Source organism: Triticum aestivum, chromosome 2D, assembly GCF_018294505.1.
Source record: "Triticum aestivum cultivar Chinese Spring chromosome 2D, IWGSC CS RefSeq v2.1, whole genome shotgun sequence".
Lineage (NCBI taxonomy): Eukaryota > Viridiplantae > Streptophyta > Magnoliopsida > Poales > Poaceae > Triticum > Triticum aestivum.
The window spans coordinates 441,780,738-441,803,342 of NC_057799.1; the positions used below are offsets into that span (position 1 = coordinate 441,780,738).

Here is a 22,605-nt window from a genome sequence, read left to right on the forward strand (position 1 = left end):
AAGCCCCCTCCCCCTTGGCCGCCGCCCCCGCTCTAGATCTCATCTAGAGGGGCCGGCCCCCTTCCCCATTCTCCCTATAAATAGAGGGGTGGAGGGAAGGCTGCAGCACCACATCCAAGGCGCAGCCCCTCCCCTCCCCAACACCTCTCCTCCTCCGCGTGAGCTTGGCGAAGCCCTGCCGGAGAACTGCCACTCCACCACCACCACGCCGTCGTGCTGCTGTTGGAGCCTTCTTCCTCAACCTCTCCCTCCTCCTTGCTGGATCAAGGCGCAGGAGACGTCACCGGGCTGCACGTGTGTTGAATGCGGAGGCACCGTTGTTCGGTGCTTGGATCGGATTCTGCCGCGATCTGAATCGCTACGTGTACGACTCCTCCAACCGCATTCTTGCAACGCTTCCGCATCGCGATCTTCAAAGGTATGAAGATGCACTCCCCTCTCGTTGCTAGTAAGCTCCATAGATTGATCTTGGTGATGCGTAGAAAAAATTTAATTTCTGCAACGATCCCCAACAGTGGCATGATGAGCTAGGTCTATGCGTAGTTTCTATGCATGAGTAGAACACAAGTTGTTGTGGGCGTCAATTTTGTCAATTTACTTGCCGTTACTAGTCTTATCTTGATTCGGTGGCATCATGGGATGAAGCGGCCCAGACCGACCTTACACGTACGCTTACGTGAGACAGGTTCCACCGACTGACATGCACTAGTTGCATAAGGTGGCTAGCGGGTGTCTGTCTCTCCCACTTTAGTCGGATCGGATTCGATGAAAAGGGTCCTTATGAAGGGTAAATAGAAATTGGCATATCACGTTGTGGTTTTGGCGTAGGTAAGAAACGTTCTTGCTAGAAACCTATAGCAGCCACGTAAAAAAATTGCAACAACAATTAGAGGACGTCTAACTTGTTTTTGCAGCAAGTGTCATGTGATGTGATATGGCCAGAAGGATGTGATGAATGATATATGTGATGTATGAGATTGATCATGTTCTTGTAATAGGAATCACGACTTGCATGTCGATGAGTATGACAACCGGTAGGAGCCATAGGAGTTGTCTTAATTTATTTATGACCTGCGTGTCAACTGGAACGTCATGTAATTACTTTACTTTATTGCTAACCGTTAGCCATAGTAGTAGAAGTAATAGTTGGCGAGACAACTTCATGAAGACACGATGATGGAGATCATGGTGTCATGCCGGTGACGATGATGATCATGGCGCCCCGAAGATGGAGATCAAAAGGAGCAAAATGATATTGGCCATATCATGTCACTATTTGATTGCATGTGATGTTTATCATGTTTTACATCTTATTTGCTTAGAACGACGGTAGCATAAATAAGATGATCCCTCGCTAAAATTTCAAGAAAGTGTTCCCCCTAACTGTGCACCGTTGCGAAGGTTCGTTGTTCCGAAGCACCACGTGATGATCGGGTGTGATAGGTTCTAACGTTCGCATACAACAGGTGTAAGTCAGATTTACACACGCAATACACTTAGGTTGACTTGACGAGCCTAGCATGTACAGACATGGCCTCGGAACACAAGAGACCGAAAGGTCGAGCATGAGTCGTATAGCAGATACGATCAACATGAAGATGTTCACCGATGATGACTAGTCCGTCTCACGTGATGATCGGACACGGCCTAGTTGACTCGGATCATGTATCACTTAGATGACTAGAGGGATGTCTATCTGAGTGGGAGTTCATTAATAATTTGATTAGATGAACTTAATTATCATGAACTTAGTCTAAAACCTTTACAATATGTCTTGTAGATCAAATGGCCCACGCTAACGTCAACCTCAACTTCAACGCGTTCCTAGAGAAAACCAAGCTGAAAGACGATGGTAGCAACTATACGGACTGGGTCCGGAACTTGAGGATCATCCTCATAGCTGCCAAGAAAGCATTTGTCCTGGAAGCACCGCTAGGTGAAGCACCCGTCCCAGCAAACCAAGACGTTATGAACGCCTGGCAAGCACGTGTTGATGATTACTCCCTGGTTCAGTGTGGCATGCTTTACAGCTTAGAACCGGGGCTCCAAAAGCGTTTTGAGCAGCACAGAGCATATGAGATGTTCCAAGAGCTGAAAATGGTTTTCCAAGCTCATGCCCGGGTCGAGAGATATGAAGTCTCCGACAAGTTCTACAGCTGTAAGATGGAGGAGAATAGTTCGGTCAGCGAGCACATACTCAAAATGTCTGGGTTACACAATCGCTTATCTCAGCTGGGAGTTAATCTCCCGGATGACGCGGTCGTTGACAGAATCCTTCAGTCGCTCCCACCTAGCTACAAGAGCTTTGTGATGAACTTCAATATGCAGGGGATGGAAAAGACCATTCCTGAGGTATATTCAATGCTGAAATCAGCGGAGGTGGAGATCAAAAAGGAACATCAAGTGTTGATGGTCAATAAAACCACTAGTTTCAAGAAAGGCAAGGGTAAGAAGAACTTCAAGAAGGACGGCAAGGGGGTTGCCGCGCCCGGTAAGCCAGTTGCCGGGAAGAAGCCAAAGCATGGACCCAAGCCTGAGACTGAGTGCTTTTATTGCAAGGGAAACGGTCACTGGAAGCGGAACTGCCCCAAGTACTTAGCGGATAAGAAGGCCGGCAATACCAAAGGTATATGTGATATACATGTTATTGATGTGTACCTTACCAGCGCTCGTAGTAGCTCCTGGGTATTTGATACCGGTGCGGTTGCTCATATTTGTAACTCAAAACAGGAGCTGCGGAATAAGCGGAGACTGGCGAAGGACGAGGTGACGATGCGCGTCGGGAATGGTTCCAAGGTCGATGTGATCGCCGTCGGCACGCTACCTCTACATTTACCTACGGGATTAGTTTTAAACCTCAATAATTGTTATTTAGTGCCAGCTTTGAGCATGAACATTGTATCTGGATCTCGTTTAATGCGAGATGGCTACTCATTTAAATCTGAGAATAATGGTTGTTCTATTTATATGAGAGATATGTTTTATGGTCATGCCCCGCTGGTCAATGGTTTATTCTTATTGAATCTCGAACGTGATGTTACACATATTCATAGTGTGAATGCCAAAAGATGTAAGGTTGATAATGATAGTCCCACATACTTGTGGCACTGCCGCCTTGGTCACATTGGTGTCAAACGCATGAAGAAACTCCATGCAGATGGACTTTTGGAGTCTCTTGATTATGAATCATTTGACACATGCGAACCATGCCTAATGGGCAAAATGACCAAGACTCCATTCTCCGGAACAATGGAGTGAGCAACCAACTTATTGGAAATCATACATACTGATGTGTGTGGTCCAATGAGCGTTGAGGCTCGCGGTGGTTATCGTTATGTTCTCACCCTCACTGATGACTTAAGTAGATATGGGTATGTCTACTTAATGAAACACAAGTCTGAGACCTTTGAAAAGTTCAAGGAATTTCAGAGTGGGGTTGAGAATCAACATGACAGGAAAATAAAGTTCTTACGATCAGATCGTGGGGGAGAATATTTAAGTCACGGATTTGGCATGCACTTAAGGAAATGTGGAATTGTTTCACAACTCACGCCGCCTGGAACACCTCAGCGTAATGGTGTGTCCTAACGTCGTAATCGCACTCTGTTGGACATGGTGCGATCTATGATGTCTCTTACCGACCTACCGCTATCATTTTGGGGATATGCTTTAGAGACTGCCGCATTCACTTTAAATAGGGCTCCGTCGAAATCCATTGAGACGACACCGTATGAATTATGGTTTGGGAAGAAACCTAAGCTGTCGTTTCTGAAAGTTTGGGGATGCGATGCTTATGTCAAGAAACTTCAACCTGAAAAGCTCGAACCCAAGTCGGAAAAATGCGTCTTCATAGGATACCCTAAGGAAACTATTGGGTATACCTTCTACCTCAGATCCGAAGGCAAGATCTTTGTTGCCAAGAATGGATCCTTTCTGGAGAAAGAGTTTCTCTTGAAAGAAGTAAGTGGGAGGAAAGTGGAACTTGATGAGATGACTCTTCTCGAACCAGAGAGTAGCGCAGCACAAGAAAATGTTTCTGTGGTGCCTGCACCGACTAGAGAGAAGGTTAATGATGACGATCATGATCAAGTTACCACTGAACTTCGTAGGTCCACAAGGACACGTTCCGCACCAGAGTGGTACGGCAACCCTGTCCTGGAAATCATGTTGTTAGACAACGGTGAACCTTCGAACTATGAAGAAGCGATGGCGGGCCCGGATTCGACAAATGGCTTGAAGCCATGAAATCCGAGATAGGATCCATGTATGAAAACGAAGTATGGACTTTGACTGACTTGCCCAATGATCGGCGAGCCATAGAAAATAAATGGATCTTTAAGAAGAAGACAGACGCGGATGGTAATGTGACCATCTATAAGGCTCGGCTTGTCGCTAAGGGTTATCGACAAGTTCAAGGGGTTGACTACGATGAGACTTTCTCACCCGTAGCGAAGCTGAAGTCCGTCCGAATCATGTTAGCAATTGTCGCGTTCTATGGTTATGAGATATGGCAAATGGACGTCAAAACGGCATTCCTTAATGGTTTCCTTAAGGAAGAATTGTATATGATGCAGCCAGAAGGTTTTGTCGATCCTAAGAATGCTGACAAGGTGTGCAAGCTCCAACGCTCAATCTATGGGCTGGTGCAAGCATCTCGGAGTTGGAACATTCGCTTTGATGAGATGATCAAAGCGTTTGGGTTTACGCAGACTTATGGAGAAGCCTGTGTTTACAAGAAAGTGAGTGGGAGCTCTGTAGCGTTTCTCATATTATATGTGGATGACATACTATTGATGGGAAATGATATAGAATTCTTGGAAAGCATAAAGGCCTACTTGAATAAGTGTTTTTCAATGAAGGACCTTGGAGAAGCTGCTTATATATTAGGCATCAAGATCTATAGAGATAGATCGAGACGCCTCATTGGTCTTTCACAAAGCACGTACCTTGACAAGATATTGAAGAAGTTCAATATGGATCAGTCCAAGAAGGGGTTCTTGCCTGTATTGCAAGGTGTGAGATTGAGCACGGCTCAATGCCCGACCACGGCAGAAGATAGAGAAAAGATGAGTGTCATCCCCTATGCCTCGGCCATAGGGTCTATTATGTATGCCATGATGTGTACCAGACCTGATGTAAACCTTGTCGTAAGTTTGGTAGGAAGGTACCAAAGTAATCCCGGCATGGAACACTGGACAGCGGTCAAGAATATCCTGAAGTACCTGAAAAGGACTAAGGATATGTTTCTCGTTTATGGAGGTGACGAAGAGCTCGTCGTAAAGGGTTACGTCGACGCTAGCTTCGACACAGATCTGGATGACTCTAAGTCACAAACCGGATACGTGTATATTTTGAATGGTGGGGCAGTCAGCTGGTGCAGTTGCAAGCAAAGCATCGTGGCGGGATCTACATGTGAAGCAGAGTACATGGCAGCCTCGGAGGCAGCACATGAAGCAATCTGGATGAAGGAGTTCATTACCGACCTAGGAGTTATTCCCAATGCGTCGGGCCCTATGACTCTCTTCTGTGACAACACTGGAGCTATTGACCTGGCCAAGGAGCCCAGGTTTCACAAGAAGACCAGGCATATCAAGGGTCTCTTCAACTCCATTCGTGAAAATGTTCAAGATGGAGACATAGATATTTGTAAAGTCCATACGGACCTGAATGTCGCGGATCCGTTGACTAAACCTCTTCGACGAGCAAAACATGATCAACACCAGAACTCTATGGGTGTTCGATTCGTCACAATGTAACTAGATTATTGACTCTAGTGCAAGTGGGAGACTGTTGGAAATATGCCCTGGAGGCAATAATAAAATGGTTATTATTATATTTCCTTGTTCATGATAATTGTCTATTGTTCATGCTATAATTGTGTTATCCGGAAATCGTAATACATGTGTGAATACATAGACCACAACATGTCCCTAGTGAGCCTCTAGTTGACTAGCTCGTTGATCAATAGATGGTTACGTTTCCCTGACCATGGACATTGGATGTCATTGATAACGGGATCACATCATTAGGAGAATGATGTGATCGACAAGACCCAATCCTAAGCATAACACTAGATCGTGTAGTTCGTTTGCTAAAGCTTTTCTAATGTCAAGTATCATTTCCTTAGACCATGAGATCGTGCAACTCCCGGATGTCGTAGGAATGCTTTGGGTGTACCAAACGTCACAACGTAACTGGGTGGCTATAAAGGTGCACTACAGGTATCTCCGAAAGTGTCTGTTGGGTTGGCACGGATCGAGACTGGGATTTGTTACTCCGTATGACGGAGAGGTATCTCTGGGCCCACTCGGTAATACATCATCATAATGAGCTCAATGTGACCAAGTAGTTGGTCACGGGATCATGCATTACGGAACGAGTAAAGTGACTTGCCGGTAACGAGATTGAACGAGGTATTGGGATACCGACGATCGAATCTCGGGCAAGTAACGTACCGGTTGACAAAGGGAATTGTATACGAGATTGCTTGAATCCTCGACATCGTGGTTCATCCGATGAGATCATCGTGGAACATGTGGGAGCCAACATGGGTATTCAGATCCCGCTGTTGGTTATTGGCTAGAGAGGTGTCTCGGTCATGTCTGCATGATTCCCGAACCCGTAGGGTCTACACACTTAAGGTTCGATGACGCTAGGGTTATAAGGAAGGTTTGTATGTGATTACCGAATGTTGTTCGGAGTCCTGGATGAGATCCCGGACGTCATGAGGAGTTCTGGATTGGTCCGGAGGTGAAGATTTATATATGGGAAGTCATCATACGGTCACCGGAAATATTTGGGGGTATACCGGTATTGTATCGGGACCAACGGAGGGGTTTCGGGGGTCCACCGGGAGGGTCCACCTACCCCGGAGGGCCTTATGGGCTGTAGGTGGAAGGGAACCAGCCCCTAAGTGGGCTGGGCGCCACCCCCCTAGGGCCCATGCGCCTAGGGTTGGGGGGAACCCTAAAGGGGGGGCGCCCCCCTTGCTTGGGGGGCAAGCCCCCTCCCCCTTGGCCGCCGCCCCCCCTCTAGATCTCATCTAGAGGGGCCGGATGTTGGAAATATGCCCTAGAGGCAATAATAAATTGGTTATTATTATATTTCCTTGTTCATGATAATCGTTTATTATCCATGCTAGAATTGTATTGATATGAAACTCAGATACATGTGTGGGTACATAGACAACACCATGTCCCTAGTAAGCCTCTAGTTGACTAGCTCGTTGATCAATAGATGGTTACGGTTTCCTGACCATGGACATTGGATGTCGTTGATAACGGGATCACATCATTAGGAGAATGATGTGATGGACAAGACCCAATCCTAAGCCTAGCACAAGATCGTGTAGTTCGTTTGCTCAGAGCTTTTCTAATGTCAAGTATCATTTCCTTAGACCATGAGATTGTGCAACTCCCGGATACCGTAGGAATGCTTTGGGTGTACCAAACGTCACAACGTAACTGGGTGGCTATAAAGGTACACTACAGGTATCTCCGAAAGTGTCTGTTGGGTTGGCACGAATCGAGACTGGGATTTGTCACTCCGTGTAAACGGAGAGGTATCTCTGGGCCCACTCGGTAGGACATCATCATAATGTGCACAATGTGACCAAGGAGTTGATCACGGGATGATGTGATTTACGGAACGAGTAAAGAGACTTGCTGGTAACGAGATTGAACAAGGTATAGGGATACCGACAATCGAATCTCGGGCAAGTAACATATCGATAGACAAAGGGAATTGTATACGGGATTGATTGAATCCCCGACATCGTGGTTCATCCGATGAGATCATCGTGGAACATGTGGGAGCCAACATGGGTATCCATATCCCGCTGTTGGTTATTGACCGGAGAACGTCTCGGTCATGTCTGCATGGTTCCCGAACCCATAGGGTCTACACACTTAAGGTTCGATGACGCTAGGGTTATAGGGAAAGTATGTACGTGGTTACCGAATGTTGTTCGGAGTCCCGGATGAGATCCCGGACGTCACGAGGAGTTCCGGAATGGTCCGGAGGTAAAGATTTATATATGGGAAGTCCTGTTTTGGTCACCGGAAAAGTTTCGGGTGATATCGGTAATGTACCGGGACCACCGGGAGGGTCCCGGGGGTCCACCAAGTGGGGCCACCAGCCCCAGAAGGCTGCGTGGGCCAAGTGTGGGAGGGGACCAGCCCCAGGTGGGCTGGTGCGCCCCCCCACCAAGGCCCAAGGCGCATGAGAGAGTGGGAGGGGGCAAACCCTAGGTCCAGATGGGCCTTAGGGCCCATCTAGTGGGGCGCCCCCCCTCTCCTCCCCTTGGCCGCCCCCTTGATGGGATCTAGGGCTGGCCGCCAGGCCTTGGGGGTGGAAACCCTAGAGCGGGCGCAGCCCCCTCCCCCCCTATATATAGTTGAGGTTTGGGCTGCCCAAGACACATGAGAACGTCTCTCTTTCGGTGCAGCCCTACCCCTCTCCCTCCTCCTCCTCTCCCGCGGTGCTTGGCGAAGCCCTGCGGGATTGCCACGCTCCTCCACCACCACCATGCCGTCTTGCTGCTGCTGGATGGAGTCTTCCCCAACCTCTCCCTCTCCCCTTACTGGATCAAGGCGTGGGAGACGTCACCGGGCTGCACGTGTGTTGAACGCGGAGGCGCCGTGATTCGGCGCTTAGATCGGAATCAACCGCGATCTGAATCGCTACGAGTATGACTCCCTCATCCGCGTTCTTGCAACGCTTCCGCATCGCGATCTACAAGGATATGTAGATGCACTCCCCTTCCCCTCGTTGCTATATTACTTCATAGATTGATCTTGGTGATGCGTAGAAAATTTTGAATTTCTGCTACGTTCACCAACACCAGACCCCTTTTCCGTATAAATAGAGGGGTGGAGGAAAGGCTGCAGCACCACATCCAAGGCGCAGCCCCTCTCCTCCCCAACACCTCTCCTCCTCCGCGTGAGCTTGGTGAAGCCCTGCCGGAGAACTGCCACTCCACCACCACCACGCCGTCGTGCTGCTGTTGGAGCCTTCTTCCTCAACCTCTCCCTCCTCCTTGCTGGATCAAGGTGCGGGAGACGTCACCGGGCTGCACGTGTGTTGAAACACCGTTGTTCGGTGCTTGGATCGGATTCTGCCGCGATCTGAATCGCTACGTGTACGACTCCTCCAACCGCGTTCTTGCAACGCTTCCGCATCGTGATCTTCAAAGGTATGAAGATGCACTCCCCTCTCGTTGCTAGTATGCTCCATAGATTGATCTTGGTGATGCGTAGAAAAATTTTAATTTCTGCAACGATCCCCAACACATAGCGATAAAGTAAAGCAATTATTTGGCGCTTGCATCTTATGCAATAAAGAGACACCATAAGGGTTCTGCCGGTTGCCGATAACTTCAACAAAACATGATCATCTCATACAAAAACTTATATCAAATCACGTCTTGACCATATCACATCACAACATGCCCTGCAAAAACAAGTTAGACGTCCTCTACTTTGTTGTTGCAAGTTTTACGTGGCTGCTACGGGCTGAGCAAGAACCGTTCTTACCTACGCATCAAAACCACAACGATAGTTCGTCAAGTTAGTGATGTTTTAACCTTCACAAGGATCGGGCGTAGCCACACTAGATTCAACTAAAGTTGGAGAAACTGACACCCGCCAGCCACCTGTGTGCAAAGCACGTCGGTAGAACCAGTCTCGCGTAAGCGTACGCGTAATGTCGGTCCGGGCCGCTTCATCCAACAATACCGCCGAACCAAAGTATGACATGCTGGTAAGCAATATGACTTGTATCGCCCACAACTCACTTGTGTTCTACTCGTGCATATAACCTCTACGCATAAACGTGGCTCGGATGCCACTGTTGGGGAACGTAGTAATTTCAAAAAAAATCCTACGCACATGCAAGATCATGGTGATGCATAGCAACGAGAGGGGAGAGTGTTGTCAACGTACCCTCGTAGACCGAAAGCGGAAGCGTTAGCACAACGCGGTTGATGTAGTCGTACGTCTTCACGATCCGACCGATCCAAGTACCAAACGCACGGCACCTCCGAGTTCAGCACACGTTCAGCTCCATGACGTCCCGCGAACTCCGATCCAGCAGAGTTTCACGGGAAAGTTCCGTCAGCACAACGGCGTGATGACGGTGATGATGTTGCTACCGACGCAGGGCTTCGCCTAAGCACCGCTACGATATGACCGAGGTGGATTATGGTGGAGGGGGGCACCGCACACGGCTGGGAGAGATCAACAGATCAACTTGTGTGTCTAGAGGTGCCCCCTTGCCCCCGTATATAAAGGATGGAGGAGGGGAGGCCGGCCAGCCCCTAGGGCGCGCCAGAAGTGTGGAGTCCTACTAGGACTCCCTAGTCCTAGTAGGATTCCTCCTCCCACATGGAATAGGAAAAAGGGAAGGGAAAAGGAGAAGGAAGGAAGGGGGCACCCCCCCCCCTCCCTAGTCCAATTCGGACCAGACCATGGGAAGGGGTGCGGCCACCTTTTGAGGCCTTTCTCTCCTTTCCCGTATGGCCCATTAAGGCCCAATACGAATTCCCGTAACTCTCCGGTACTCCGAAAAATACCCGAATCACTCGGAACCTTTCCGATGTCCGAATATAATCGTCCAATATATCGATCTTTACGTCTCGACCATTTCGAGACTCCTCGTCATGTGCCCGATCTCATCCGGGACTCTGAACTACCTTCGGTACATCAAATCACATAACTCATAATACAAATCGTCACCGAACGTTAAGCGTGCGGACCCTACAGATTCGAGAACTATGTAGACATGACCGAGACACATCTCTGGTCAATAACCAATAGCGGAACCTGGATGCTCATATTGGCTCCTACATATTCTACGAAGATCTTTATTGGTCAAACCGCATAACAACATACGTTGTTCCCTTTGTCATCGATATGTTACTTGCCCGAGATTTGATCGTCGGTATCTCAATACCTAGTTCAATCTCGTTACCGGCAAGTCTCTTTACTCGTTCCGTAATACATCATCCCGCAACTAACTCATTAGTTATAATGCTTGCAAGGCTTATAGTGATTTGTGTATTACCGAGTGGGCCCAGAGATACCTCTCCGACAATCGGTGACAAATCCTAATCTTGAAATACGCCAACCCAACAAGTACTTTCGGAGACACCTGTAGAGCACCTTTATAATCACCCAGTTACGCTGTGACGTTTGGCAGCACACAAAGTGTTCCTCCGGTAAACGGGAGTTGCATAATCTCATAGTCATAGGAACATGTATAAGTCATGAAGAAAGCAATAGCAGAATACTAAACGATCAAGTGCTAAGCTAACGGAATGGGCCAAGTCAATCACATCATTCTCCTAATGATGTGATCCCGTTAATCAAATGACAACTCATGTCTATGGCTAGGAAACTTAACCATCTTTGATTCAACGAGCTAGTCAAGTAGAGGCATACTAGTGACACTCTTTTTGTCTATGTATTCACACATGTATCAAGTTTCTGGTTAATACAACTCTAGCATGAATAATAAACATTTATCATGAAATAAGGAAATAAATAATAACTTTATTATTGCCGCTAGGGCATATTTCCTTCCACTGGATCATTTCCCTCCGATGTGTCCTCCCTGTCATTTCCCTTGTCGCCTCCTAGATCATCCCCGTGCTCCCATACTCGAGGCACAAAATCAGCATCAACGCGGAAGTCCTGTTTTTCCAGGTTGTACCGGAACTCATAACCCTTCCTCTGAACGACCACGTCAGAAGAAAGGGAATCAATTGTCCTTCTCTTGAAAGCATCGAGGTTTAGCACCGCTACTTGAATAGGAACAATTCCTCTGCGACGCAAACATAGAAGATCAACATCCAGAGTAGCTCCAATAACCGAGCCGACCGCCCAGAGACCCAAAAAGTGATGAAGAGCGTGAGGCACTCCATGCACATGTAGCAAATAGGAATAAGCTTGAAACATGTGGTATCTCCTCTGACTTGCAGGGCTTGAACTCGATGGTGACATTATGAGACTTGAGGAAAACTACAAAACTGATCACCCTCTGCAAAACCTGCTCACTAGGAAAGGACATCAGAAATGCATCCTCACCATGTGGTACAGCCTCCCAAGTCCACTCGTGCTAAAACTGAGCGATCTTGCCCACCTCTACCTCCACAATATCGGCAGAAAGTGAACCGCCCAAAATCGATACCAAAGCTGTCAGTGAGTTCTGCGGTGAGAGATTCTCCCTACAAAAATTAACAGGCGTCTAAAAAACGACATGCTTTCAGTTCCGTAACCACAGAGCATCGCCACCGGCTTGGTAACTTCAGGACTGGGCACCGTCGCATGGTCATCGGGTGATTGGTCTTGTTACAAATGAAGCAGTATTGCTGCGTCTCGCAATCGCCCGCCTTGTGTCCAGCAGATTGGCATTTGGAACACCATATTTTTGCAGGTATTGTTTGCCTCTTGGACAACACTAAATATGTTGGGTGTCCAATGGCAAAGTTGCAAACTGCACCTACACGCCAGTGTGAAACCGGGAGCCCCACCCAAGGGAGATGGGGGTATACATCGTAATTTGTTTTGTCTAATTCCTGTTTTTCAAATTACATGGCTAGGGTTTTCAAAACTAAGGGTATTATAATTGGGAACTGGAGTGCCCCCAACTTGCCAATTTTTCTTTGTATTATTTGTTTGAGTTATTGCTCACCGCATGACAAGAGTATAATACACAATGTCGAGTAAGTATAATTTTATAACCATGGAACGCTCCATTTAGTAAAACTTTTTACCCATGAACATCTCAAGGTTATTGAGTATTTCCCATTCATGTATAATATTGATTTGGATTTGCCGGTGTATGTATACACGTGGACACGGGGACGATTCCTTTCCCTGCGTACCATGATTAGGAAATTTTCCTATTTCTACAATTTTCCTCCACTTTTACTTTGAACCAAAGGAGCCCAGTTTGATTCCTCGTGGAGGAATTCCCGATATTCCGATCCCAATAGCAGCATGTGCCACGTGTCCACATGCCGCCATGTTACTTTTGTCAATGGTTCTCGCATTCACGCACGCGGTCTAATATGCAACAAATTCGATAAATGCAATCAGGATCCCGCCGGCCTACACCTCACTCAAAGAACAATAATGCCGGTGCAGCCAGCAATGGCCATACGCTGAGGATTCTGATTTTTCTTTTTCTTTTTTGCGGTGGGGAAAGTTTTTATTGATCACTCAACAGGAAAGTCTTGCATACAAAGATCAGGGACGTCGCCTGGTCCGGAACCGAGCCATACAAAGATCAGGGACATCGCCTGAGGATTCTGATTTGTGGGCTAACATCGCATAGTTTCATCAGGCAGTCAATGGTTCTTCATTTCCAGTATAATTGTGGTAACACACACCAGTGCAAAATTTTACTGAATCCACGAGTGAGCATGTGACAACAGAACGTTTTCTGCAAGGACCCTGATAAGTGCCACACGTGTGGGCTGAAGTACGTCGGGCCGAACACTCACATATGCATGCAAACAGGGACGAAAACACATGATGTCAGCGAGAATCTTTTAGGTTTTCAAACTTTTAAATGTTTTATCTCTTAAATCTAGAAGGAAAAAAATATGAAACATATCATGGCAACTTCAGTGTAACATCATGGTAACTTTTGGCAAAGTCGTCGAAACATATCAATATGGGATCTTGTTTTAAAGATCACGTCATACGGATTTAATGGTTAAAACGGATTTTTAATCAGATTTTTTATTTGAGAGATAAAACATTTTTAAATCTGAAAAAACAAAAAGATTTTGCTGAAATCATCTGTTTGATGTGGCAAAATGGATGATAATGAAGGCGTTTGGACCATGTTGCTTCGTGCCACACGTGTGGCACTTATCATTTGGGTTTCTGCAAAGCTAAACAATATCACTGAAACTGCCTAATAATCTACAATTAACCATATTTTCATTGCTGTATGTCAACACCCTCCTACTGTGTCTTGATCAGCTTCTTGATTATGCTTTTAAGAGCTGGAGCGCTTGCACTGCACTTCTGATCGGTGAAGCATGATCTCCCCTCCTCCGCCGCCTTGCAGAGCTGCGGATCCATGGGCACCTTCCCGAGGAAAGGGACCCCCATCTCGTGGCACATCTTCTCGGCGCCACCATTGCTGCTATCGAACACCTCGCTGCATGCAATGAGCGATAGAAGTTCCAGGGCCTTGTCCTTGATGTAGTCCAGTGCCCACTTGGTGGCGTCTGTCTCGCCATTCTCACTTGGCTTCACAAATTTCATATCTGAAAGTGCCTGCCTCAGGCCACTCATGTTCTCCAATCTCCACGACACCAAGGACAGGAACGCTAACCTTTTTGCAGAAGCTTATCTCCTTCCTCACGTCAATTAGAGAAACTTGCTGTGGAGTGGTGACGATGATGGCACCATCAATTCCTGCAATCTGGAGGTACTGCACAATTGAAATATGTTCGTCTGAGGTTCCTGGAGGAGCATCCACCACAAGGTAGTCAATATCTCCCCAATCAACATCCTTCAGGAACTGTTTGATGAGCCCATTCTTGCGAGGACCTCTCCATATGACAGCATCATCTGGGTTTGGCAGCATGAAGCCAATTGACATGACACCAAGGTTGGACTCAACATACACTGGTGAATATCCTGGCCTTCAAGGCCTAACAGTTTTGGGATGCTAGGTCCGCATATGTCTATGTCAAGAAGGCCGACCTGATAGTCCATCTCAGCAAGGGCAAATGAGAGCTGGGCTGAAAAAGTACTCTTCCCTACACCACCCTGGCCAGACAACACCAGTATCTTATGTTTCACAGTATTCATTCGCTCAATGATGGCAAGCAGGTCTGAAAATGAAATGACCCAGCTTAGCATTGTCTCGCCAAGAATAAATATACTAGAGATGAAAGAACAGTAAGATATTATGGATGCAGAAACAATCGCATAAGACATGAATTGCATTTTATATGTATGTATAATCATGCTAAAGGCCAGATATGATATGTCACATGACATAAAACAGTCAAGAGTAATGTGGCTTCTGTGTGCTTGTGGGACCTTAGGTTAAAAGTTCTTATAGCTAGGTCAAAAAATAACAGCTGGCATCACCAGTAATAGAACCGGCACACATACAGAATTAACTGAATTTGCGTACATGTATGAGAATCTAAATGCAGGCATGCGGCAGTACGTTCTTCAAGTACTTTTTCCTGACATAGCACTTCTTCATGTGATCAAATTAAGTTGGGTTGACTAACCGGTACAAGATGTAACAAGAACACCCTCATCCAGTATATAAACAGTACCTGAGAGTCAGTGAACTAACTGTAGATCTTTCAGGTATCTCATACTTTCTAGTGCATATCAGACCGCTATTTATGTACCATCTTAACTTCTTCAACACCATGGAATTCATGGTCAGATATACCAAAATAAATTTGTACACAGAGAAAGCATGCAAATTCGCTCACATGGTGAGTATGTGACAACCAAAGTGTAACATCTTGTGCACACGAGCTCAACAAAATTCACACACAAGTGCAGACCATACGCTCTCTACTAAGCTCGTAGTCAGCTGTAACAACAATAAAAACCTGGCCAACAGCAAGCATCGGGGCAACATGCTAGCAAGCAAGCCACACTGACATCGCGTGGCCAACCGCACAAGGATCAGACTGGGGAAAAGTAAGGTGCAGAGGGGCAGGGTGGTGTTACCTGGGTCGGGGCCCTTGGGCGCGGTGGCGCAGATCTGCTGGTTGGGGCACCCGGCGCAGGACTCCGCCTTCCCGGCCGCCTCCGACTGCGTCCCGGGGCAATCTGCGGCGGCGAAACACAGAAATTCATCAGAAACGAGTCTAAAACCCTCGGGCACAGTAAACCCTCGCAAGCGAATGGCTGGCCTTACGCTCGTTGGCGTTCTCCGGGACGTCGCCGTCGCCGCCGTTCGCCATTGCCTCCGATCGCTTCCCCGCCCCCACCTCTTCGCTCCCGCGGCGGCTGCTCCCTGCTCGTGCGACCGTTGGATAAAATCCACCTGAATCGTATACTTCTTTATGGACGCTTTTGCCCCTGCGCCGAAGGAAGGCTGGTTGTGTTCGACCCAGAGTCCCAGACCGAGACCTTTCGCCCGTCCCGTCCCGAACCCAGACGGAACCAGGTCCATCCCCAAGCGGAGACCTAGCCATGGCAGCTTCTCCGCAGGCGGCCGCCGCCGGCCGTCACGCGCTCAGCCGCGGGGCCGGGCCGCCACGGCCGAGGCTTCGCTCGGCTCTACCGGCGTCGTCGCTCGCCCTCCCGCAACGCGCAGGTGAGTGAGCGACCCACCCCCGCCACTTCTCGCCCCGCTGCTCTATGGTTTCACCTTGAGTGTCAATCGCAACCCTAACGCTCCTCCAGAGCTTCAGAGCATCGTGAACGACGACATGAATGCTTCTCGCTCCCAAATGCGGAAATTATTTGGGAAATGCTCGCGGTAGTCCGGTTTAGTTTCAGGTTATTTTTGGATTATTGTAGCTTACTGATTATATCGTTCCTAATTTGGTCGCAATCGATTCTGTGTGTAATGTCTGTAGATGTTGGAATCTTAGTACAAGGCTCGCACAGTATCACCCAACTAGTGGAGCAAGATTGCAGGCTGTCATTTTCAGTTACCTAGAGTTTGCTTTCGTTTTAGTAGCAGCATAAGCTTTGCACCTGTCAGAAATGTTTACTTGCCCCAAGCATGTCTGCTTCCTGGAGCCAGGCAAGGAATAAGCCCTTGGTGGTTGCTTGCGAAATTCCTCAATGCTTTATCCAACAAGTGAGGCAATCTCTTCATATAAGAGAAGCACAACACAAACTCTGTCATGTGTTACACGCACATTCATAGGTTCACCATTCTTGTGGAGCACTTCCTCTGTATGCTTTCTCAGTCTTCCGTACTACTTATCCAAACCGCATCACAATGTTGTCTAACCGTTGAGCAGTTTCTTATTTGTTCAGGTCGCTCCTGCCGATTCCAACGGCATTTTGCTCAACATCACGTGTGCGGTTAACTCCATCTGCATCCTTGCCGTCAAGACGAAACTTTGAAGGCTATATTCCTCGCAGCTGCTCGCGTTCATCGTTGCAGATATACACTACCCGGTCATCACCGTTATCTCTCTCGCCATCTTCAGCCCTCATGGTGTCAGCCCAGCTTCCGCCGGCTGATGTAGAGCAGCGGTCAGAGGAGTGGTTTGCTCTGCGCAAGGATAAGCTCACCACAAGCACCTTCAGCACTGCCTTGGGTTTCTGGGCCGGCAACAGACGGTCGGAGCTTTGGAGTGAGAAGGTCTTTGGACCAACAGATGTCAAGTTGGCGGATGCGGCCATGGCTGCCATGGCCTGGGGAACCAATCATGAAAGTATGGCTGTAGAGCAGTACACGAGCATCACAGGACGGTCAGTGGGTTCCCTTGGCTTTGCAGTGCACACCGAGGCTAAGTTGGGGTGGCTCGGAGCTTCACCTGACGGCGTTCTTGGGTGTGACCCCGATGGTGGGATCCTGGAAGTCAAGTGCCCGTACAACAAGGGTAAGCCCGAGCTTGCTCTGCCATGGCGTATCGTGCCATACTACTACATGCCACAGGTGCAGGGGCTGATGGAGATCATGGGCCGAGACTGGGTCGACCTCTACTGCTGGACCCCCAACGGGAGCAGCCTGTTCCGAGTGCCTCGGGACCGCGCATACTGGGAGCTCATCCACGATGTCCTGCGTGAGTTCTGGTGGGGCAACGTGATGCCCTCCCGGGAGCTGGTGCTGCTTGGGAAGGATGCCGAGGCGAGATCTTTTGAGCCACAGCCCAAGCACCGACTGACAAATCTAGTGATAGTTAAGAGCAGGAAACTAGCTTCTGAAGCCAAGTTGTTATGTAGGGATGTTGGTGGCCATGTAGAATTCTTCCCATGAGTGTAGTTCTGGCGGTGGTTGTACACTGTATTCTGTTTATTCGTTAAATGAAATCATGAATTACTTCCAAACCATTGCATTCGCTGTCACTTGTTTTTGTATGGTTATAAAACTATGTGAGATTCTAGGTGATGTGCCCTAGGATCATTCCACATGTTCTTCAGATTTACTTAAACTAGTGAAACTAGAAAACAGGTAGCAGTGAATCAGGTGGGGGTCATCCAAAGAAATGGGCACATACAATTTGCTTCTTACATATGGAATGTAGCCATCACGCATCTTTTTCTCTCGTGAATGGTTTGATAGCTACCCTGATGATGTAACCTGTGCAGTAACCAGCAATCTTGCCATGTCTTAAATGGAATCCGAGTGTTTGATATCAGAAAAAAAAAATTACGTAAATAACAGACACCAAAAGGACCATTTCTGGCCAAAGTGGTCTACAAGAAACAAACAGGTTTCACATATGAAACAAGGGGTTGGAGGGATCACTCAAGGTACCACCAGATTTCAGTCTTCTCAAAGTGGTGAACTCTGCTTCCCTAGAAGCATGGGCTCCCTTGCTTGATCCTTCCGGCCGCTGCTATGGTTGAGTTGGCCAACACGTTCCCTCGCACGCAAGGCAAGAAAAGCAGAGCAACTCGACAGGTGGTGCTTGCGTCCGGGACATGGATTCTTGCCGGATGAGAATGTGGATTGCTACTCTCGAAAGACAGAATCAACCTACTGCTGGCCGCTTCTCAGCTCTAACGAATCCCTGCTTTGCCTTGCCTGTGGGACAAGCAAGCGAGGTAGGGGGAGTCGACATGCTTCCCAGACCGATGGAGCTCGCCTCACATTTGTTGCATGACCTTTTCACAAGCTACGTGACTCCATATGCTCTCGTGGAATATCATGATTGTCTGCAAACCGCTTACATTATTGGGGGCAGAACAAGCAGGGCGAGCTTTGGATGAATTGATCTATTATCGGGCAATCTTGACAAGGACCTCCCTGGATACCCAAAATTTCATATCTGAAGCAAGTTTTCAAGAAACTGCTCAGGTTTTACCAAAAGCTGCCTGCAAGGACGGCCAAGGAGCAGGTTTTATCATATCGGGATATCATCACAGATTCACAGTAAACTCCAACCAAACACAACAGATGAAAAAGGATGCTTATGTAGCAACAAAATTGAAGATAGTGATAGTATAGTTAGAAGTCATTGATTTATTTATTTCTATGAAACAAGTTACCAAGTCATACAACAAGACGTATCCAGGACAAACTATTACAATGTCACGCATATACAGATATAATATACTTGGAAGCCAAGGAATAAGTTCATCTTCAGTCTTCTTCACAGGAAGATGCAGCATCAAGCAACACACCGACACCAACCACACCCTCTACCTATACACTCTTGAACTGCAAACTCCATGAAGAAACATCCCTGGAACAAGATAATAATAAAGGAAATGAGTGTCTCCTCATCACCAAACAACTAAATGTTACCAAAAGTAATGCGCCACCCACCTCGTTGTCGCTGGTGAGGCTGTAATAGTGGGAATCATCCCTTTATTTCTGCTGGAATTAGTAACATCTTTTTTTGTTTTTCTTGCAAGCAAATGTACCATCTGTCAAACGACCACACACCTTCATGAATAGCAAACTATATATTTTTTTTCTTTTTTTTTCCTTCATCAGTAATGCTAAGAAAGATGGCTGAATGGCTGGACATGGACTGTTGCTCCTCCATGGTCAAGGAGAAGGTATTCTTCCACTGGATAAAATGGAGACCAGATCCTTTTCCACACCGAGAGATGGTGAAGCCGGATCGCCTCGACACTTGTAGCAAAGGTAGACCAGATCAAATTTCTCTTCAAACTTCTCATTTCGTTCTAAGCACCTTCCACACTGCCGGCATCTCTTGATGCAAACCTCACATGCTCGGCATTTGCCAGATCTCTTGTCACTGCACTCCACTTCAGGGCAGTCAAAAACAAGTTTGTAACTTTGACAGATGGGGCACATCTCAATATCAAGAGCATATCCGTCATTGCAATCTAATAAAAAATGATTAGAATGACGGAATCGCGGAGCCCGGTTGTGCAACTCCTGTCTCTTGTCGATGCTCAACAAGGATAATAACTCCTCATAATCCTCTTTTGGTAAATTGAAGTTTTTGTCAATTCTGAGGCTCTTAATACCCGACACTGCTTTCATATTAAATGACTTTAGATTGGCAATAAGGCCATCCAAAGTTAACCGCGGGCAGCGTGCAATACTCAACTGTTGTAACAAGAAGGAGCAGGTTAGAATCAATCACAAAACAAAAATATTTCTGTTGAATTAAAAACGTATGACAAAAAGCATATGCAGCATAACAAGAGTCCCCCCTAAAATTGATAGGACAAGTTTTTCATCATGCTGTTTCAACTTTAAACTATTGTGAGAAAGTAAAAAACATATACTGATTTTTTAACTAGTTTGCCCTCTAGACAACGATCTAGCAGATTTACAGATAAGTGAATAGCATTAGCTAAAAAAATGAAACCTAACTTCGCTTTGTTGGTGCTATATGTAAACTACTAGAGAAATCGTATTAAAAAAGCCATAGTGAATATTCATCACAGAAAATAACTAGAGAAATCATATTTAAAAACCTTGGTGAATATTCATCGCAGAAAATACTACCCAGATAGCTAGAGCAAGAAAAACATGGTATGCTCCATATAACATCTACATTCGACTACCCAAAGTATCCTAAGGTACTGGCCCTAGCTCCATCGGAGGGAGTTGTGTCCGTACACCACCACCACCTAAGTCAGTCATATTTAGCTCGAATTTGTGCGCATATTCTATTTTTTTTCTATCAGAGTATGCTAAGATAGGAAATACATTGGTTCAATTATGAACATATACAGATTAATTTGTTGCCAAATATGATCCCAGGCCTTCCAAGGAACTGAATTATTCTTAGAAATACTTGCAAAAAGTATTGTGACCATACTAACCTTTGTTAACGTCGGATTGCTTTGGAGAACAGCATTCAAACCATTGTCGGTGATATTTATGCAGTCATTTATATTTAGACACTGCAAATCACCTGGAATCTTCTGTGTCAGAAATAGAAGATCAGGATCAGAGATCTTCCCGCTCAATACCGGTTCAATGTGGATACACTTCCACGATAACTCGCTGCGGATCCACGAATGCAAAGACTTGCACACCATCTCTGTAGCTAGGATGTCACGAAGCCCAAGATAGGCAAGAGCGTACATCATCCCGTCATGTGGTGCACTTCCCACAGCATCAACTCCATCACAGCACACCAATGCAGCACTGCCAGAAGGAGATGGATCCTCTACGGGTACAATTGGCCGTGAGCATGACGCCCCTACGGCATCAACTCCATCACGGCACACCAATGCAGCACTGCAAGAAGTAGATGGATCCTCTCCAGGTACAATTGGCCGTGAGCAGGACGCTCCCACGGCATCAACTCCTTCACAGCACAACAATGCAGCACTGCCAGAAGTAGATGGATCCTCTCCAGGTACAATTGGGCGTGAGCAGGACGCTCCCATGGCATCAACTCCATCACGGCACAACAATGCAGCACTGCCAGAAGTAGATGGATCCTCTCCAGGTACAATTGAGCGTGAGCAGGACACAAGGGGAGGCAACCCTTGACAGCAGTTGGCGCCTCCGGCCTCATAAAGGCCTCCAAACACAAAGGGCCCCTCAAAAGCACGCCCGAAGCCACCCGGGAGGTAAGATGATGGCCCCCGGGAGACGGCAATAGCATGATTCAGGTAAAAACTCAAGTCGGCCGTGCCACCGTCACTGCTTCCAAAACGCCCTGCACCAGACATGACCGTGAGGTCGAGGCAACTGGCGATGGCTGCAGTGATGGTGTTCCCCAAGTTCATCCCGAAGGGATCCGCAGGCAATAGATCCGCAGGGTCGGGCTCGAAATCATCCCAGCGCCTGGAGTTGACCCCTGGGGACGAGAGGGGTGAGGCCTCCTCCGACCAGCATCCACACCCCCTCATCAGGGCAGAGCACTCGTCGCTCACCAAGAATGAGCACGACGGATAATTCAGCGCCATAATAACCTCCAAATTCCCCTGCGCTCCAATCCTCCTCCTCCTGCTCCTCCAACTCCTCCTCCTCACCCCCTCTTTTTTTTGGTGTTTTTTTCTATGGAGTATGCACATGCACAAAGAGAACTATAGAAGACGCAACCCTAGATCTCCCTCCCCCCAGCAAGAGAACCCTCTATTCCTGATCCGGGCCAGTCAAAAAATATCCCTAGGACCAAAAACTTCACGGAGCAATCTCGATCGCGGATCCCAAATCAATCCAATAGCGGCAGAGAAACCAGGGCAGGGGGCGCTCAATAAAAAGACGACAATCTCTACCTTCCGCCCGAATCAGAATCAGAATCAGACCCCGAGCCGGAGCAGCGGCGGCGGCGGCCCCATCAAAGGAAACGCAATCCGGGGAGAATCCGGGCCCGAATCAGAGCAATAAACACGGGACCGGAATCCCCACCCACCGGCGCCGGCGGGAGCCGACGGGGCGGGGGCTCTCGGGAGGGGATTGGCGACTCTGCGGCGGACGCGGGGGGCGGACGCCTGCGAATGCGGCGGCGGTGGGGTGGGGTGGGGTGGGCGGATGACT

General features: G+C 47.6%; 2 protein-coding genes and 1 pseudogene across 3 annotated transcripts; 1 reads left to right on the plus strand and 2 right to left on the minus strand.

Moving 5' to 3' along the window:
* Positions 1–13,801: 13,801 nt before the first annotated feature.
* Positions 13,802–15,933, minus strand: LOC123053694 (cytosolic Fe-S cluster assembly factor NBP35-like; annotated as a pseudogene).
* Positions 15,934–16,081: 148 nt separating this feature from the next.
* On the plus strand, positions 16,082–18,011 carry LOC123053693 (uncharacterized). Its single transcript, XM_044477219.1, has 2 exons — positions 16,082–16,314; positions 16,973–18,011. The coding sequence occupies exons 1-2, from the start codon at positions 16,191–16,193 to the stop codon at positions 17,935–17,937; spliced, it is 1,089 nt and encodes a 362-aa protein (XP_044333154.1). The 5' UTR covers positions 16,082–16,190; the 3' UTR covers positions 17,938–18,011.
* A 1,117-nt stretch (positions 18,012–19,128) lies between these two features.
* Positions 19,129–22,605, minus strand: LOC123053695 (uncharacterized; the record flags this gene model as incomplete). 2 transcript variants are annotated; one of them, XR_006425753.1, is given in 3 exon segments in its annotated part: positions 19,129–19,369; positions 19,453–20,208; positions 20,934–22,605. XR_006425753.1 is itself a non-coding variant. In XM_044477221.1 (2 exon segments), coding segments are annotated over 2 exon segments (1,737 nt in total). In that variant the 3' UTR covers positions 19,450–19,677.

Excerpts from the sequence above, each read along its gene's own strand:
- LOC123053693 (XM_044477219.1), top strand. The coding sequence starts at position 16,191 with ATGGCAGCTTCTCCGCAGGCGGCCGCCGCCGGCCGTCACGCGCTCAGC. Across the intron at positions 16,315-16,972 it reads CGCCCTCCCGCAACGCGCAG|TTTCTTATTTGTTCAGGTCG; the intron begins GTGAGTGAGCGA and ends ACCGTTGAGCAG.